This window comes from Pelodiscus sinensis, chromosome 2 (genome assembly GCF_049634645.1).
Source record: "Pelodiscus sinensis isolate JC-2024 chromosome 2, ASM4963464v1, whole genome shotgun sequence".
In the NCBI taxonomy this organism is placed as follows: domain Eukaryota; kingdom Metazoa; phylum Chordata; order Testudines; family Trionychidae; genus Pelodiscus; species Pelodiscus sinensis.
This window is the reverse complement of record NC_134712.1, coordinates 108140345-108161055: the sequence shown is the minus strand read 5'-3', so window position 1 is coordinate 108161055 and position 20711 is coordinate 108140345. Positions and strand designations below refer to the sequence as shown.

General features: G+C 40.6%; 1 protein-coding gene across 1 annotated transcript in view; it reads right to left on the bottom strand.

Annotated features, from left to right (window-relative positions):
* CAP2 (cyclase associated actin cytoskeleton regulatory protein 2) overlaps positions 1–18591 on the bottom strand; it is a 114662-nt gene extending 96071 nt beyond the window's left edge. The window contains exons 1-3 of the mRNA XM_075921220.1: positions 18291–18591; positions 4575–4707; positions 184–284 (exon numbers count right to left, since the gene is read on the bottom strand). Of these exons, the coding sequence (XP_075777335.1) occupies positions 184–284; positions 4575–4698 (225 nt within the window). The 5' untranslated portion in view covers positions 4699–4707; positions 18291–18591. The remainder of the gene's footprint in view (positions 1–183; positions 285–4574; positions 4708–18290) is intronic.
* Between the last annotated feature and the right edge of the window lie 2120 nt (positions 18592–20711).

Here is a 20711-nt window from a genome sequence, read left to right as displayed (position 1 = left end):
TCATCTATTGTGTTTATACAACTACTAGCACAATGCAGTTCTGTCTGATTGAGGTCTCTGGGAACTACTATTAATAATAATTAACACAACAGCAATGAGAATTCCCTTGCCTTCCACAATCAAGGCTGGGTTGTGTATTTTGAGACAACCACAATTATTGGAGAAAAATGGGAAAATACTCACATGTATCTTTACATCACCTTCAAGGATCTTGCTGTTCCTGAGAAACTCAGCCACACTCCCATTTAGCAGTCTATCAAATGCTTCTATGTACGGCGCTACACCTTTGGGAGAAAGGCATTTCATTACCGCCAGTTCATAAAGTTAGTAATTTATAATACTGTCCTTTGCTGCAGGAAGGAAAAACAAGTGTCATTCTCCTAAAATAATCTGTACTGAGTCACTGCTACGTGTATTCCATACACCCATTCCCGAGGCTTTATAAACTGTTTGGCAGACATTTAAAACCAGTAAGTCAATTTCTGATAAGATGGAGCTTCAGTGCAATTCTATGGCAACAGTGCAATTCTATGATATAAGGAAACAGTTCCTTACTGATTAGCATACTGAAGCACAGCATTGGAATCTCCTTGTTTCATTGTCCGAGCTTGCAAAACTGAAAATTCTATTTATGATAAAAGCTCATCCAGTCACTGGAAAACAACCCTAACTTTCTTAAATGATTTATCTCAAGACTATATGACCTTTAACATATCAAGCACGATTTTTCATCTAGAGTATATTACTGTCTCCTGATATAGTGGATTCCATTTAAACTGGACATGGATTGTCTGGACCACTGGAAAGCTCAGCTAAGAGTCAGTTTCTTATACCAAACCGACTTTCTGAATAGCCTTCTATACCACGTATGCCAGAGAAAGCAAGCTTTTCTTGGATGTTTTCCGGTTCCTTTTTTGCTTCCTGATATACCCTCATATCCTCTCTATGGGTATGTCTACACTACCCCCCTAGTTCGAACTAGGGGGGTAATGTATGCATACCGAACTTGCTAATGAAGCCCGGGATTTGAATTTCCCGGGCTTCATTAGCATAAAGCCGGCGCCGCCATTTTTAAAAGCCGGCTAGTGCGAACCCCGTGCCGCGCGGCTACACGCGGCACGGACTAGATAGTTCGGATTAGAAGCCCAATCCGAACTATCTAGTCCGTGCCGCGTGTAGCCGCGCGGCACGGGGTTCGCACTAGCCGGCTTTTAAAAATGGCGGCGCCGGCTTTATGCTAATGAAGTCCGGGAAATTCAAATCCCGGGCTTCATTAGCAAGTTCGGTATGCATACATTACCCCCTAGTTCGAACTAGGGGGATAGTGTAGACATACCCTTGGTCCCTGATCCAACACATGTGTAAATTTAAGGCACACAAGTCAAAATTCTTTCCTCCCTTTCTCCTGAGCTTACCTCTACTTGGTAAAACTTGAAGTGTATTCTGAAAGGACAGCAGACTTTGCTCAATGTTCTTAGCCAGATTGCACTGCAGAACTATGATTAATAACTCTGAAAGCTCTTTCTGCAGTAACAACATGTTGGCTCTTTGATAGAAAACACTAGCTTTGACAATACAGACTCGGAATTGCCTGGATTTAGCACATTGTGCTTAAACTGCCTGATGGGATGCCTAGGTTGTCCTGTTCTCCTTATGTCGCTTACTTTTCTCTCACCTTTTATTTTACGAAATTTCTGGGCTTTCGTCCATTTGAAATGTTTATGTATAAGTCTCTTGAACTTACTGCACAAAGGTTTTTATGGCAGAGAAAAAATGTTTTCCAAAGCCCATAAATATTCACTGCAAAAATTCATGCCAGTGTCCAAGACACTCATTTTAATCTTTTATTTTGGAGCAGAGAGACTCAAACAGTAGCCCATCATCTGTACTAACACAGTAAAAACCCAGACCACAGCTCCACCTATTTTTAGGAAACAAATCTGCTGATTTCTGAGACCATATGCTAGAGTTTTCAGAGTGGACCTCTCTGTAATTCAGAAACTGCATGTTTTGCCTGCAAGCCTGCTACCATGATATTCAGGATCAAAATGTGTACTTTCCTCCCCTGTGCCATGTATGATAAAAGTAATAATCAACTAAGAAGGAATATAATATACATTCAGGCCTAACTGATCACACATATACAATGAAGTAAGCAACAATAAATTATCCGGTTCCTTACTATGGGAAAACATACTCTTTTACACAAGTTCCTGTTTTAAAAGAAATAAAGACATACCCTTCCTATAAGATCGGTGCAACTATAATGCTCTACGACTATATCAGGATACTGAGCTATAAGGTGGCTTAAAACATGTTTTTAGGAGACATGCCAGAGCCTCCATTTTTGATGGTCACTCTCAAGTAAAGCGGCTGTAAATAAATATAGATGGGGAACTTTATGTGCGGTATCGGAGGGGTAGCCATGTTAGTCTGAATCTGCAAGAACAACGAGACGTCCTGTGGCACCTTTTAGACTAACAGATTTATTGGAGCATAAGCTTTCGTGGGCAAGGACCCACTTCGTCAGCTGCATGTAGTGGAAATTCCAGAGGCAGGTATACATATACAGGCATAAGAAAAGAGTACCAATCAAGAGTAAGGCTAGAGATAACGAGGTCAATTCAGTCAGGGAGGATGAGGCCCTCTTCTAGCAGCTGATGTGGAGGTGTGAACACCAGTTTTTTTGTTGCAGGATGGCTACTTTTAAATCTGCTTCTTTCAATCTTGAAAAGTAGCCATCCTGCAACAAAAAAACTTCAAGAACAGGCTTCAAAGAGAAACTTCTGAGCTACAGTTAATCTTCAAATTTGATACTATCACTTTAGGATTAAACAAAGACTGTGAATGGCTAGTCAAGTACAAAAGCAGTCTCTCCTCTCTTGGTTTTCACACCTCCACATCAGCTTCTAGAAGTGGGCCTCATCCTCCCTGACTGAATTGACCTCATTATCTCTACCCTTACTCTTTTCTTATGCCTGTATATTTATACCTGCCTCTGGAATTTCCACTACATGCATCCGACGAAGTGGGTCTTGCTCATGAAAGCTTATGCTCCAATAAATCTGTTAGTTTATAAGATGCCACAGGACTTCTCGTTGTTCTATGTGCAGTGTTACTGTGCCAAATTCATCTCTAGTGAAGAGCTTGGGCCACTGTTTTTAGCCACAGAGACTATTTGGAATGTGTGGACCTGCCCTGACTTGGACTCACCACCATATAACATATAGCTGTGCTCCTGACCTCACACAAGTAACAATGGCCCAAAGTGAGCACCGATTTTTTCAAACTCACCGATTTTTTGAGCATAACACTGTACATGATGTGGACTCTATGCACTCTGCCAATACAACCTAGGTTCTGAGCTCCCATCAGTGGTAACTGCCTTTGGCAGTTGTACCATACATGAAACAACCAGTAGCTCCTTCTCCTCCAGGAAACTTGGAACTGATTGATGCAGCCTCCAGCATAAGCAGGGCCAGGCCAGCTGGGAGATATGTTGATTTACAACCTCTCACAGACAGGCTTTGCTGGTTGGGTTCCTGTGGAGTCCAGACAAGATTTTAAAGCTGCCTCTTCCCCAGTGGCGAATCCCCATCAGCTGTAGCTGGCTGCATAGGCACAGAGTTGTGCAAATTTCATGGGCAGATCTGGTTTTGCAATTAAAATAATGAGAAGAGGGACCTTAGTAACAGTGGCTCCAATCCTGCATTGCACTTTCTGTGAATTCAGGGGTCTTTCCCACATGAAGCTCATTGCAGGATTGGGACCTATGTTTTGAAATGACATTGTTCTTAACAGTTATTTATTTTCCCACTTTCTGTGTGGGACATGTGTTCTTGTTTGAATATTCACTCCTGCAGTTTTGCTTAACCTGGAAATTTGAAGGACAATCAAAAGTCTAAATTAAGATGGCTTGGCAACCTGATACAGACAAGGGCAGGTAGATTGTAATCTTAGCCTTCCTTCCACTGTTCCAAACTCCAGGGCTTTGGAGATGCACTTCTGGATGCAGAGGATAAAACAAGGCCAATGCTTTGATGGTGGCAGGGATTAGTGAGCAAATGCTTATGAGCAAATTCAGCTGTGATTACAAAGATCAAGTAATTAAATGCCATGTTTCTGCAAAGTGAAATCCAAGGAGCCGGAAAATAAATCCAATGTTTGAATTGTAGATTTCTTCTATAAAATGTATGTTCTGACTTTTAAAGGACACTCATGTCTTCTGCTAATTAGCCTCAGCAGACATTTTCAACTCATGAGTACTCTGTAACAATCTAAACAGTAAAACAGAAAAAACAATAAAACTTGAAATCTCGACTATATATTTAAGACTAGTTCAAATCTTGAATTTTCTAGGGTGTGTTACTGTATGATTACGAATAAGATTAAGGTTGCCTCCTGACATTTTCCAAATGGATCTACAAAAAGGAAAAACAAAATTCCTGATAATAGGCAGCTTTCAAAGGGCTGGGATTGTTCTCTCTCTGGGAACAAAAAACATGCTCCATATCCAGGTTGTATATCTGGCATTCCAAAAAAAGGCCTGCTGTTATTGAAAAAGTCACTCATACCTCCATTGACTCCATTTACAACTCCACACTCCATTCCAATGGATCTGTGTGAAGCTGAAAACAATGTTTCAAGTCGAATTACAGCCTTTTCTAGCCTCTCCATCAACATCTGTGTTTCCGCCATTCTGAAAAACTGAACCAGAGACAGAAGCAATGTTAGATATTTGATACAAGCACAGGTTTTACAGCATTATCGTTCTTCTATAGTTTTTGGTGGGTTTAACTTTCATCTATGTCTAGGATAAAGACAGTTTTACTGATCTTCCTAAGAATTACTTAGCTTGCATCATCACAACATTAGAAAAACAGTCTCCTCTCTTCTCTCCCATACATTTAAGCTATGGTTTAAGGGATGGGTTTCCAAAAGTGGTCCCTAATTTTACATCTCCAAATAACCAGTACAAATGACAGAGTGTAATTTTGGGTACTTGAACAGCCTGATGGCAGCTGCAGATAAGGTACTTAGATATTCTAGAAAATTAAATATAGTTGCAAATAATTGTTGGCATAAGGTTGTGCCTATAATCATTTGTGTCTGCTATTTACAGACACAATATGGAATATTAGTTAAATCTGGAGTAAAACTGAGCTGTGAACATACACCCTTCTCTTGGATTTCCTAAATCTTTCCAATCCTTGTAATATACTGTGGTAAAATTCTGTCTTGGTTATTTTTACTAATGATTACATATCTTCAGTTCAAGAAACCAAGAAGGTCTTCTATTTGCTTCTTTAAGATCTGACCTCTCATCAGTTAACATTGCCTTTTTTTCTTTACCGAAGTACACAATGTGAACAAATCAAATACATAGCTAGGTTTCAAAGCATGGTAAACCCCTTCCCGCACCCTCCCCCATCATTTATTTCACAGGTTCCATGCACACATATTCCATTTAAGGTTGTGAACATTTTATCCCACTAAGTGACATCTAGGGTATGCATGTGTTATTTCCTAATAAGCATCATTGCTAAAAGCGTTAATCCCTCAGAGAGACCAAGTGTATAATACTAGAATCCAGCAAACTGCATATTATTAAGCTATACTGGCAGCCAAAACAAACACTATTGTACTACTACCAGTCCCAAAATGTGGGGAAAGTGTCTAAAGTACTATTATAAGGTATCCCAATATGCAAAGAGAGTTTTTTATAATTATTATTAAAATTATTATCATTAATAATAATACATTAAAATATTTTAAACATTAATTTTTTTCAAAGATGTAACAATGTATTATTTTCCTATATAGAGATACAGAGCTCTTCTGCTGATTCACCTTGGCTGTCAGGCCAGATGGGTCCTTTTTGCTCAAAACTAAGAGTTTAATAAGGTCTGTACGTGACTGGGGCAGACTAGAAGCAGAGACAAGGGAGTCTATATCGGAAAAACCCTAGGAATAGTAATTTTCAGGAAAAAGCATTGGCCAAGATTTATATTTTGTTCTTGTTTACAATAGAATTAAAGGCAAATACCTGGAAGCGGGTAAGCTTGGACTAGATCCAGGGTGAATGTGGACCGTACTAGGTGCAGGGTGGAATTCAACCTGCCTCCAACAGATGTGTATATTGGTTTTTTTTTTCAAAATTTAATGTGCATATTCAGTGAGTGACCTGGTCATAAACATTCCAGATTTTTTTTGCTAGTTTTAATATATCAGGTTCTTTGTCTGATTTAAATATGATAGATGGTATCAGAAGACCTTCGAAAATGTGCAAGATTGAGAAAATGTAAGAACTGTTTCTTAAACTAAGTATTGTTAACCCCTAAACAAACTATAGACTCTTTCTTCCACAGTCTACACAAATCTCATGTGCTACAGTCAAAACTCAAGTTGTAAAAGACTCTAAAGTGAAGTTGGGTTGACTTATCCTGAAATAAGGACCACCTACAGCAGGGGTGGGGAACCTTTTTTGGGATGGGGGCCTTTGACCTACAGAAAAATCAGTCGGGGACTGCACACAAAAACCCTTCACTGATGTGTTGCCTGACTGAGAAGGACAAACACACTCCCCACATTCCCCTCGCAAACCAGAGCCTGGGGAGCCCAGCCTAGGAGACTTTGTGTGCTCCAGCCTGTGGTGGAGCAGCCAAGGGTAGGGAGGCTGGAGTGCCAGCACAGGCTCCCCAATGCAGAAAGGGTCTTGAACCTTGGGGACTGGATCCAGACAAGCCGGGGGCTATTCCCCACCCCTGACCTATAGTCCAAGTCAAGACAACTATCCGATGATAAAAAGAAAAAAGAAAAAAAAACCATGCACAAAAAACAGTTTTTTGTTTTTGTTTTTTTTCTTTTCAGTAAAGGCATAGCCTGCCCGAGCCTGGAAAAATATCTCTGAAAGGTGCTCATTATGGTGTTAACTAAGATGCCCACTGATGATGATTTAAACTCCAATACTGTTAACTATTTCATGCATCTAAGAAAGAAGAGGGGGATCACAGGCCTACATAATTGACTAAGAGCGATATCTTATTTTGGTGGTACACGTGGGTGATGTTGGATAGGGGTCACCGTTCATTTTTTCTCTGAGTCCAAGAAGACTAGCACAGCTATAGAGTAAAGGGCAGAGTGTATTTTGTAGGCCAACCTTAAACCAGAATCACATTCCTTTCCCACTCCCATCTGACCCCACCAACAAATATACTTATGCTTTTAACCTAGGAAAGAAAAAAAACTGCTGAAGAACTTCCCTTGACACTCTTCATCTCAAATAGCTTCCAATCCAGCAGACAAAGAAAGAGCAGCAAAAATGGGCCTGCTCCTGCCATCATTCCGCACGGGGGCAGCCCATGGCTACAGGCTGACTCGGCTGTCGCCTAGGGCGCTGCCTTCAATGGCGCCCAATGATGACATCATCCCATTGATGGCCGTGCAGGCGGGGTGCCAATTGCGCGTTCCTCCTGGGGCACCAGCTGCCGCAGCCCACCTCAGGCCACTCCTGATTCCGCATGGCCGACAGGAGAGAATCATATTGCTTTGTCTCATGAGCGTTAAGTTCATGAGCGTAAGTAGCACAGTAGCATAAAAAATTAAAATGTGAAAAAAATATGACGACAATCAGAAGAGCCAAGATTTTAGTGTTAAACAGAAGCAGTGCTCTTAGTCTGAAAAGTACTTTAAAAATAGTGTTGTATAGGGTTTCACGTTTATTTCCCTTTCGCATTCACTCAATTTAAAATTAAAAAGATGGTTTGTTTGATTCTGAAGAGGTTGGCAGCTAAGAAGAAATCTGGGACCATTTCTACACTACAAAATAAAGGCTGAATGTATTAAGATCGTCTTTTTAACATCCAATTTTGCAAAGTCAAAGGTGCTTGTCCTCATGGTGTGCAAGAATTTGACATAGTTCAAAGCAATTCATTCCTACTATGATGGCTAACATCAACTTTGAGAGCGATGCACTGTGGGTAGCTATCCCATAGCGCTTGCGCCCCTTTGCCTTCTGGGTTATGCTCCCAGTGCACGCTGAGACCAGAACTGTACAGCGGGTAGTTCTGGGTACATTTAATCAGCAGTCCATAATACACCGGTTTCCTCCCTCCTCCCCTGCTTAAGACAAATGGCAAACAGCATATCCAGGGCCTGCCAGAATGAGGAAGAATCTCAGGAGACCATGAACATCCCCTTCTGAGAAGCACCTGCGTTGAGTGAATTACAAATGCTGCTGGCATTTGATCTTCTGGACACAGCACAACACCAGTTCTGCTGCTGTCAGATGATCACAGACTGATGGGACCACATTGTTATGCTAGTATGGGACGATCAGCAGTGGCTGAAAAACTTTCATGAAGCCATAAGGCCACTTTCACATAAGTTTGTGACATGCTTTCCCCCTCTCTAAAGTACAGGAATACCTGAATGAGACTCACTCTGACTGTGGAGAAACGCATGGCAATTGCTCCATGGAAGCATGCAACACCAGACAGTTATCGGTCACAGTTGGGAATCAATTCAGAGTGGGGAAATCTACAGTGCGGGTTGTTGTGATCAAGGGGAGATGATAGCAGTTTTCAAATATCTAAAAGGGTGTTATAAGAAAGAGGGAGAAAAATTGTTCTCCTTGGCCTCTGAGGATAGGACAAGAAGCAATGGGCTTAAACTGCAGCAAGGGAGGTTTAGGCTTCCTAACAGTCAGGCTGGTTTAAACACTGCAATAAATTACCTAGGGAGGTTGTGGAATCTCCATCACTGGTGATATTTAAGAGCAGGTTAGACAGACTCCTGTCAGGGATGATCTAGACAGTGCTTGGGACTGGACTTGATGACCTCTCGAGGTCCCTTCTAGTTCTAGAATTCTATTATTATTATTCTAAGTAGCCAAAGAATCCTAATCTGCGATGGAGGGTAGTGATTCTGAGACATAAAGAGGACATAGTGGAGGGATGCCCCACAATGGGGTTCCCTAACTGTGGTGGAGTGATAGATGGAATGCACATTCCCATCCTGGCACCTAACCATCTTGCAAAGGATAACATAAACTGCATGGGGTACTTCTCAATGGTACACTAGAGGCTAGTGGATCACAAGTGCCGTTTCAGTGTGGGATGGCTGGAAAAGGTGCATGATGCGCACATCTTTAGGAACTCCTGCCTCTTTGGCAAGCTGCAAGCTGGAACTTTTTCCCAGGCCAGAAAATTAAAATTGGAGATGTGGGAATGCCAATAGTCATCTTTGGCGACCTATTGCTCTCATGGCTCATGAAGCCATAAGGAGCAGTTCAACTACAGGCTGAACAAGTGCATTACGGTGGTAGAATGTGCTTTTTAGCATTTAAAGGGAAGGTTCTGCAGCCTAATACCTAGGTTAGACCTCAGCAAATGCAACATTCCCATTGTGTTGCAGCCAATGCTCTCTCGAAGCTGCCGGGGGCTCAGGGTTCTGCACACAGAGCTACCTAGCTGGGGGAGGGGCATGTCACCCTCAACTACAATAGCAGCTCCCCACTGAGGAAAGAGCAGCGAGTCACTCTCAGCCACTAGGGACACATCCATGCACAGAGCCCTGAACCCCTGGCTGGGCGGGGCTCATTAAGCAGGGGCAGGGCCATGCTACCATGCAGCGTACAGGGAATCTTGGTTGCAGCCTGTTGTGAGTTCCATCATATTTGTGAGCGTAACTTGCTGAGAGGAATATTGTGGGAGACCATATCAAAAGCTTTGCTAAAGTTGGCACTGGGGGCTTTGGGAGGACCAGAAACAATTATTTGCATTTTATCATTTGCTTAATGAATATGCAACTATGCAAATAAATGTTACCGGTCCTCCAAAAGCTTGTGAATGGGTTTACTGGTCCCCAGTATCAAAAAGATTGGGAACCACTGCTCTAGACCTTTTGCACACTGCTCGGTTTCTCTTTCATATAAGTTATCCAGCAATTTGCCTTTGATATTTGCTCTGTTGGATGGACTGTATCCTGGTTTTAATGAGTGAACCAAGTTAATGAAGTGTGGGTTCTCAATCATACGGAAAGGAGAGTTTGCTGCATAAACAAACCAGGCAATTTTTTCATCAATTACATCTTTTTGTAATCTGCTGCTTCTTATCATAAGCTCATCTATGGTTGTTTCTGGATGATGGAAGGGTTTTTTTCCCTTTTTGCTACAGTTCCTATACTGTAGCTATGTGACATACATGATGTGACTGAAACCCTACCATTGTCAGATAACTCTGAAACTACAGAAAATTATGGTGATCTAGATAGTCTTCAGAATCCTGTATGTTGAGGATGGATTCTCTTAAACAAAATAAGTCAATGCAGTTATTTAATTATTACCATACTGCTCAGTTAGTATTACTCGTATTCACTGACACTCTGTACTACTTTAAAGGTGAAATTGTACAAGGAAGATCGGCCTATTTCAGCTATTTATTTTTTATCACAACTGCATCAAGAATGATTGTACCATAAAGTAACAACTATATTTTTTGCTCAAACATGAGAATTCAAGAATAGTTCAGAAGTAAGACAGACAGTCATTAAAAAAGATGTATAAAATAAAAAAAAAGTTTACCAAACTCAAGATCCTGCACGTTCAGACATGTTCCTTTCATCATCTTCAATGCAACTTCCTCCTGAGAAAGAGCTCTTCTCATGACGTTGTTTCATTCAGGCAACCAGGCTTGTTGCACTGTTTGCATTTTACACGTCTCTATCTTACCCAAAGGTAGAGGAACTTCATTAAAATATTCCCAAACCTGGTCTCTTTTATGGCCTCCACCACTCTAGATTTTCCCTTAGGCTATGTCTAGACTGCAGGCTTCTTTCGAAAGAGGCTCTTTCGAAAGCATCTTTCGAAAGATCGCGTCTAGACTGCAGGCGGTTCTTTCGAAAGAGCAATCCGCTTTTTCGAAAGAGAGCACCCAGCGAGTCTGGATGCTCTCTTTCGAGGAAGCCCTATTTACATTGAAAAACGCCTTCTTTCGAAAGAAGGCTTTCTTCCTCGTGAAACGAGGTTTACCGCCATCGAAAGAAAAGCCACGTTCTTTCGAAATAATTTCGAAAGAACGCGGCTTGAGTCTGGACGCAGGGGAAGTTTTTTCGGGAAAAGGCTACTTTTCCCGAAAAAAACCCTGAGTCTGGACACAGCCCTATAGTGAGAGGAGGTTGTGGTAGATCTCAAATCAATGAAGACTACACTCAGAAAGACCTCAAGACTTCTGTTCAAACAATCTCATTTTTGTTTCTACTGTTCCTCCCTTCCTTCTCACATTTCTCTCCAGATTTCTTCTCCTTGCCCGGATCTATTCTGCCCACAACAATCTTCAACTCATTACACTTTTTTGAAACTTTACACTTTTAGAAAGTGGTAAGGGATTGACTCTGTACACAAATTTGCAGAGGAACAATTAGGGTTGAGGTCTGTTATTTCTCACCTCTATTTCTTTTTCTTGCCTCTGTTTATTTGTTTATTTATTCAAAACATGTTTGCTGTTAACAAGCATATTATTTCTGGAGACACAAATCCACAGTTTGAGAACTACAAAACTAAGCATCTCTGATGGTATCTTCTAGACTGAGCACTAAATCCTATTGTGTAGATAAAAAAGACTAACCTAAATAATCTGTACAGAAGCATCTGGAATCCCATAAAATTGGGTCCTTAATTCATGACCTATGCAAAACTTTTTTTAAACATTACATGAATTTATTATCTCACACTATAAAATTAAAATTTATAATCCCTATTTCATGATGAGATATCTTTGAGTTATAATGTATCTTTATCCACCTGAGGGAGGGAGAGGAGAGGAATGGAATGGTACTAATTAAGTGTAGAGGAGCCTATTTAATTTCATCACCTCAAAGGAGGTGGGAGAGAAGAGAAGTAGGAGAAAGAAAAGGAAAAGAGCTTGCTTCATGACAGGGTGAAAGTGGAAGAAGACAAAAGGGGGGTTTAGCTGCAAAGACAGTGAGATAAGAACAGCATGTCTGCCAGAAGTCTGCATATGGCATGATAGAGAAACAGAAGTGCTACCTTGTATGGTTAGTACTTTGTTTTTATTTTAACTCCATTAAAAGAATGTAGTTAAGAGTCTTGACAAATGTATGTCAATTTAGATTAAGCAAGAATCCCTGCAATAAAACCCTACTTAGGGAAAGGGTGATTTTGTACTTAAACCTGAGCCTTAGATTAGCTTTCTTCTCATTTTGCTTAAGCTCTGATGTAGGTTGTTTTAGGAACAGTGTGCTCCTAAATGTATAGGACAGCTGTCTGGAAAAACCTTCTAAATTTAGAATATAATAAAACAATACTTTTGCATTTTTGATGGCATTCTGATTTTGTGTCAATATTTTGATTAGCTTTAATAACTAGCCTTGGAAAAAGCAAGACAAAAATGTGAGTGGGAAGATTTGGGAGTTTTTTTGTTTGTTTTGTTTTTGGTTAAAATTTGAAATGGAAAAAAATTGCCAGTATTTGAAGCTTTTGATTAGTTCTAGTACAGTACAAAGTATAAAGGAATTTTAATATCTGTATCATGATGGAAACTGATTTTCTATTAATGAAACTGGGTATTTTAATATAATTTAAGCATACAAGATGGTACCTAACAGGATTTTGTTTTGTTTTCTGAGGTACACTCAGGTAGAGTGTTGTGTTTTAAAAGCCTTTTTATCAGATGTCACCTCAATGGAGAAGGGAAAATTCTGACTTTTCCTTGTTTTCTTCACTTTTTCCCAAGCCTTTTCCTTTCTTTAACTTCACAGAGTTGGTATGCAAATTGACTAGAACTGGAGAGCCTCCCTACCGAGGGTTTGGTTTTTCCTCTCATTTTCCCCTCTTTCCTTTGGATTTTCTGTCAGACCAAATTTTTAGAAAAACAACATTCAAGAGGAGAGTGCAGCATTTTATATTTTGACAATATTTTATATTGTGAGATCTTTCATTTAAAAAAATCTCACACAGCAAAATGGTGACTAAAATTAGAAATATAAGTTTATTACCATCTCCCAATATATTCTCATATAAGTATAGGTAAGAGAAATAGCAAAAGCCAGGATAATTATTCAAGAATCTGTGTATGATCACACTGAGTATGCTGAGGTCTTTGAAATATTCACTGATTCACATTTTTGACTACAGTATGTGCATATATATTTAGTATCCCTTGAAATAGCAGTTGATCCTCTAATTATACATGACTACCAAGTTCTGTTTTTTTTTAAATCCTATCCACAGTTGAATAACCGTTAATGCTTTATCAGTGGTGATGACAAAGAAAAGTTCATTATTTAATGATCTACTGTAACAATCAAGGATTGTCAGTGTCATGGAGTTAAAATAACCACGGCAACCCATTTCCTAGTTCATCCTCCTCATCATTTATGCTACCTTTTATGTTGCTGTGCTCTGTTCTCTCCTTATCTTTGTCTTGTTTTACTTGCTTCTCTTTGTGACCAGTGAAGTGTAAGATTTTAAGAATCTTTCCCATCAATAGCTATACTGTGTTCTTAGGCACCCCTTTGCCATGTATTAGCATAATACTGTTCAAGTAATCAAACATTCTATAAGACTTGCAAGCCATTTAATTACATGCCACAAGTCCAATTACTGTATGCAAGCAAACTGCAGTGCTGAACTTGGAGAATATACTGCATACAGCTACAGATATTGGAGCCGGGGAAGTATGGCAACTTTGTTCAATAAGACTTCATTCAGTAAAATCCTTAACTAAATTAGAGTTCAATCTAAGTTGTACTTTAAAATGCATTTGTACTGTTTAAAAGGGTATGCGCCACAACGCAAAGCTCTCAGTGTTTCACTTATTTGACCAGACAGAAGTATGCCAAACAACAAATTGACAGGAAAGAAGACAATAGTCTTCAGGCAAAATTTCCAGAATTAGCAATCATTTGGTTGCTCTTACAACCACTTTGGGCAAATTTGGTCATTTCTCTATAGCACACTCTAGCTTTCGAGAAAGTCCATTCTCTGCCAAATCCTGCATCCTTCACACAGTTTTGTTTTATTCAGACAAGATAGCTGCCAATAGGTAATCTTTTCTAAATAAAGGAATGCAAATCACATTCTCCCATTCAAACCTGATTATACCAGCATTATTCAAGATTTAAAACAACAGCCTACTACTATTAATACTGTACTCTGTGGGCTATACCAGCTGTGGCTTCACAAAGCCTGATTCAACTCCCACTAAAGTCAGTGGAAAGGCTCCAATTCCCTTCAAGAGATTTAGATCAAGTTCTAAGTGAGGCCTACGGCATATTAACACACCATTCTTCTTGCCCACCTCTCACCACACCCAAATTCTATTTCATGCTACCATAGAGAAACATACCAGGGAATCATGCAGCATTCTTCTATTCTAGTTCTTAGAGATGGGAGAAAGGAGTTTTCCGCAAAACGAGGACGAACAACATTATCTGAATCTCACTTAAATTAATGAGTTGCCAGGGGTGTGGCCAGAGTGGTCACACCGGCAGCTGTGAGAGGCCTCTGGAGGCCAATATTTTGAAATAACAGCAGCTGAGTGTCCACACTAACACTATTTCAAAATAACAATTTCAAAATAAGCATTATTCCTCTTCACAAGCAGAAGTTATTTCAAAATAACAAGCCTGTTATTTCAAAATAACAGGCTTGTTGTGTGGACGCTTTCCTTATTAATTTGAAATAAGGGGAGTTATTTTGAAATAACTTCCTAGTGTAGACATACCCTGTGAGAGCTAGAGTAGGTACTTGTGGAATGAGAAATGAGAATAGAAAACAGTTACCATGTATACACTAAATGATCCTATAAATTGCACAATAAGAAAATGAGGACAGTTCAGCCATATGATAATTAAAAAATCCATCATTCCTGGACCACATTAAGTTTGAAATGCTTCCTCTAATTATAAAGTTCATTCAATGTGGGAATGCAGCCACTTCTGGTGTAGAATATAGCATTGGTCCCACAACTCACAGGAGTTTAGAATAAGTGAAGAATACTGCCATATCCTGTTGTAAGACAAGGTGAATACCATTGTTTCTCTTGCAAAAAGCACTGTGATTTTTACTGATTGCAAGTAATCAGGCCCTTTTTTTCATGTTTCATTACAAAGACAAAGGCTCTAATACCACAGTGCCTCCAGAATTATGCTGGGCCATGTATTCGCTTCTGACACAGAATGAAGAGTGCCACCTACTGAATCACCAACAACATTTCTTATAGCACTTTGGTTCCTATTTTGAGATCTTCCCTCTCATTAGTGATCAACCTCAACCTTACCCATTTATGAGAGCAAAAGAGCATATTCCTGATAACTGAAGCATCTTCATTTCACCACTGACAAGCTAGGACAACAATTTTTCTTCAATATACTTTTTAAATTTCTGAACAAGGTTGTGCTTGGCGACTTATCCCATGTAGGCAATGTATTTCATGTCAGAGTTTCAATGTTTGGAATTATGAACTCCTGAATGACCAAATTAGACCTGATTAGGTCTTGTTTAATTTGACCAATTGTACATTTAACCTTTTCTAACATGGCTGCTCTTCTGGACATGAAATCTTTACAAGGCTGAACTGTTCTTCTTCCTAAACTGTGAGGCTATGTCTACACTGGCGTGATCTTGCGCCAGAAGTATGCAAATGAGGCTAAGCGTGGAATATCACCGAGCCTCATTTGCATATCTAATGAGCTGCCATTTTTGCGGAAGAGGCTCTTGCGCCAGAAAGAGCTGTCTACACTGCCCCTTCTTGCACAAGAAAAACCCTCTTGCGCAATGCTGTTATTTCTGAAAATAATCAGCGTAACGGCATTGTGCAAGAGGGTTTTTCTTGTGCAAGAAGGGGCAGTGTAGACAGCTCCTTCTGGCTGAAGAGCCTCTTCCGCAAAAATGGCAGCTCATTAGATATGCAAACGAGGCTCGGCGATATTCTACGCTTAGCCTCATTTGCATATTTCTGGCACAAGATCGCGCCAGTGTATACATAGCCTGAGGGTATGTCTACACTGCATTCCTCTTTTGAGGATAATTGTAGTGTTCTTTTGGGACCACTATAAGGATTTAAGTTATTGTTTTTGCAAGAGAGATTTAAATGAGTTATGGTTTAGAGTGTAGAAGTTTGATATGAACATAGTTAAATATTTTTGTTTTTACTTCAGTTAAAACAGGATTTTAGTATAACAAGATAATTCCCCATTAGCTGTAGGACTGAATATACCAAATATTTTTGCACTGAAGTATTTGCCATTGTCTACAATGGATGACCAAGCCATGTGATTTGTTAGACCTACTGTAGTAAATAATGCACACCCTTTTTTCATTTTTATTTAATTGAGAAAACATCTTTAATTCATTACACTTGGAGTTCTGCCTGTGCACCTTCTGGATCTGAGCAGTGTTCACTTACTAGAGGAAGAAAAGGTTGTTGAATCACAGAATATTTACAAGGCCCTGTAACATGTCATTATAACAAATATCTAAAATGTCATTTTGTTCTACACACTTTGCTTCCTTATAGAAAATGCACTGTTTGTAGCATTACATTGTTTAAAAGCTTTCCCTATTTTCCTCCATTGAATTTTAATAAAATACAGAATTGCAATGTTATGTAATCTTTGTTTTAAAGTTAACGTTAAACAAAAGCTAACAAACTACTGTCCTGTGGACTGTAAACAAGAGAAACCTTCTACAATACGCCTGGGGCATAATAATTAGGATGTGCAAATATTCCCTTTGCTAATGCATTAATACCTTATGTAATAAGGACAGCTCTGAGAAACAATATTTAACAGCTTGCAGTTGTGTGGAGGTTTTAACCACCCCCATCATCTACAAAATACTTTTAAAAATATCACTCACTCCCTGAAATATGAATGGTTTCAGATAATGATTTCATAGAAAAATGAAGCATGGGACCCAGTGAACCAAATACTATTTTTTATCTATATCCTGCATTTTTTTTCAAAACACAGTAGTGTCCTTTAAAAATGTTAATATATCTGCCTCTAGATCAATGTTTTTTTCTTTAAATATATTCTATCACTGCAATAGTAGAACACATTTGGATAATGGAACTTTGAAAGTCAAAGTCTTTTATGCAAGAAGGATAAAATTTGAGTCTGATTTGATATAAATCATAAGCTGTACTTGTCTGTCCAAAGATTTGGCTCTACATTCACATTCACAAACAAATAATATGTATTTTACAGCCTTTCAGGTTGACTCATGATGAACTCTGCTATGGTGCAAAATGAATATGTGGAAGGTATTCCTTTAAAAATGCACAATGATTTCAAAATGCAAGGGATAGGCTTTGAGTTCTTTGATTCTTCTCTCTTGCTCTCCCCCTTCCCCCCCCCCCCACTATCCTTCGGTTTTGTAGCATCCCTGTAAGTGGTGTCTCTCTGTTACATGCCCTCCCTTACATGGTATATCCAATTTAGCAATTTCTCTCTTTAAGGCTTTGTTTCCCACGAAGCTATACCTGTAGGCTAACCACTAACCTAAATCTTGTCACCTAAAAATGTGCGTCTCTGGCTCTAGGAATACCCTGGCACATTGTGAGCCTACCCACCATCACAGCCCGGGCTACTGAACAAAATTAGCCAATCTTAGTCGTGCCCTGCCCGCATCAGTAGGGCACCGCTTGACACCATTACACCTAACGGAACAAGCAGAATAATCTCATAGGAAAACGTGGTGAGGCGAGGGTGGGGTCTCTGATCCAATAACCTTTATGACTAACTACACCCTCAACCCGCCAAAGCCTGCAGCGCTGCTCTCCGGGGCTGCCACACACCTCCGCCTGCTCCGGGAGGCTATGCAGGTGGAGCCGCTGTTTCTAGTGAACGCCCTGCTTGGCGGCGAGAGCGTCTCGGCGGCGGCTGCCTGCAGCTGTCACTCAGCCCGGCTTCACCGCGGAGCATAGCTGGGGCCGAGGCGAAAGCTGAAGAGCCAGCCTGGGCCCAGGCCAGCAGCAGGCCACAGCCCCAAGCAGAGCATGCGGGGGAGGCAGCGCCAGTGCCGCGCTGACCCAGATAGAGGCGGCACAAGCAGCCCCGGCCCTCTCAGGAGCCCGCCAAGGCAGCACTGCTCGGGGGTCACCCTGGCACAGAGACCCCCCCTCCCCACACACCCGCTCCTCCGCGCCCCGAAGATGTCCTCAGCCGCCGCCTGGCACAGCCGGGCCCCTCGGCACAGCTGCCTGCGCGCAGCGCCCGCGCCCCGCTGCGGGTCGCCCCTGCCCGCGCCCCAGCCGCTCTGCGCTTACCTGGCCCGGGGAGCCGCCTGCCCGCCGCCTCTCTGCGGGGAAAAGCCGTGGCCGCTGCCTCCTCCCTTCCCCTGCCCGCCGTGGGAGCGGGTGTCAGTCAGGCCGGCGGAGAGACACGCACCGCAGCTTCCGGCAGCGCCAAATACAGCCAAGTCCAGAAAGCGAGAGAGGGGGAAAGAAAGCAAAGAGGGTGAGGGGGAGTTGTGAAAATGGAGCGGGAGAGAGAGAGAAAGAGAAGCTGCCTCTCCGCGGCTCCGCCAGTGTAACAGGCGGAGACTGGGGAATGGAAATCTTAGCACATCACTAGGGAGCAGGCTGCCAGTGAGGAAGCTGGGAAAAGGGCGCACACCCAGGCCAGGGGGAACGGGGTAGGGGTGTGGGAAGCAAAGATCTGGGATAATAGTTTGTCCCTTAGTGAAAAGCTAGGCTGTGGAAAAGGAAGCCTAATCTGTCTACCCAGGGCATCCCTGCCCGGTCTTCCCTCACTAAAATGGAGACAAGATGGGGGAGGTAATATCTTGCACCCACTTCTGTTGGGAGAGAGAGAGGCTTTTGAGTTTATACGGGCCTGAAAGAGCTTCGTGGGAAGCTCAAAAGATTGTCTTTGTCACCAACAGACGTTGGTCCAATACAAGATATAGGGTGACCAAATCGCATGAAAAATCACGACAGGGATAAGGGGTAATAGGTACCTATGTAAGACAAAGCCTCAAATATCAGCACAGTCCCTATAAAACTGGGACATCTGATCACCTTGTCACTCTCATATCCTGGGACCAACATGGCTGTAATCCAATAACCTGCACATCTAGCACATCTAGCAATGCTAAAGGCAGTGGAGTTAGGCATGGTCTGTGCTAGAAAATGTATAAGGATGGATATAAATATGTTGGTTAGTGCCATGGTTTTTTGTTTTTATTTTATTGTAAAAGCCATAGTGTGGACACCATTGTATCACTGTAGCTTATTTTGATTCCTGAAACAGAATAAATGATTACAGCGCTTTTATAATGATAACTGCATCCACATTGGTATAGGAGCTACTGCTTTAACTATAAGCATCAAACCTTCCTAATGTAGCCAAGCCTTTATGCTAGGGATGAAATTGTGTGCTATAGACTATATGCAAAATGCTATTATTCATCACTTTGATAGCTCTTGTCATTGGAGGATCCCACATTACTTACATACATCATCCTGTGATCTGCTGTATCTATAGACCTTATTAAGTTAAGCATCTGCAGTTAAATTTAGAAGGGGGGGGGAGGAGCAGAATGCTTTTAAATTCAGGATTTTAGGAAAGGCAGTTTGCCTCTAAAAGGAAAATAATTGTCTGACACAAAATATCTACTTTTATATCAACCACACAGTTGGGATTTATGGCAGTTTCCCCTGTTGTAGGTACATATATATTTTAAAATCCTTATGAAACTATGTAAATGGTTTTTTGTAACTCAATGTTAACACTATAAAATATGGAACAAAAATAATTGTTTTGAAATACATAAGAGATAATTGGGATTGAGGAAAGTATACATTAATGAAGTACCATCTAACCAAGTCAGCAGAGCTATATATTTGTATATAGTGAGATGCAAGAAACTGTGACAAAAAGACTTATGGAAGAGATCAACAAAAAATGTCTCACAAGCCAAACTGTCATCTTGTTGGATAGTGAGTTAGTTCATAACTAATAGGAACTGGTGTTGCATCACCATATATACAATTATGAAAATATATCTATTTAGACTCCTTTGCCTTGATCAAACTCATACTGCATCAGTAGGATGAATCCCATTTACTATATAGGGTTTAGGAGGGAAACAGATTAACAAGGAACTGAAGAACAGATAAAGCATAGAAACAAGATTTAAATTAAAGGGGGAGAAAAAAGAAAAAATGGAGAATAAGACAAAAGTGAAAAGATCAAAAGTTCACTGAATATATAATGTTCTGAAAGATCCATTTTAATGTTCCTCTCTAGTCTGGGGTGATAAAACTTAACACAAAGATTAACATACGTTAATGTGATCAACAGAAGGTTCAAGAGGTTAACTGTAAACAGATTTATTCCTTCTAAATGATGGAAAATTCATTTGAGATAATGGAATGCAGTTAAGATCAGAATAGTTTTACAAGCAAATTATTAAGCAATCAATTTATAAGCATCTATCGGAAACTAGAGTTATAAGGAACAGGTTTTGGCAAAAACAAATCCTGCTGAAACAACTTAATTTCCTTCTTTGACAGGATTACTGACTTAGTAGAGGGGGGAAAGCAGTAGATGTGATATACCATGCTTTTAGTAAGGTTTTGACACAATTCTACATGACATTCTCATACAGAAACTAGGGAAATGAGGTCTAGAGTAAGTACTATATGGTGGTAACACAACTGGTTGAAAGACCATACTCAGGGGCT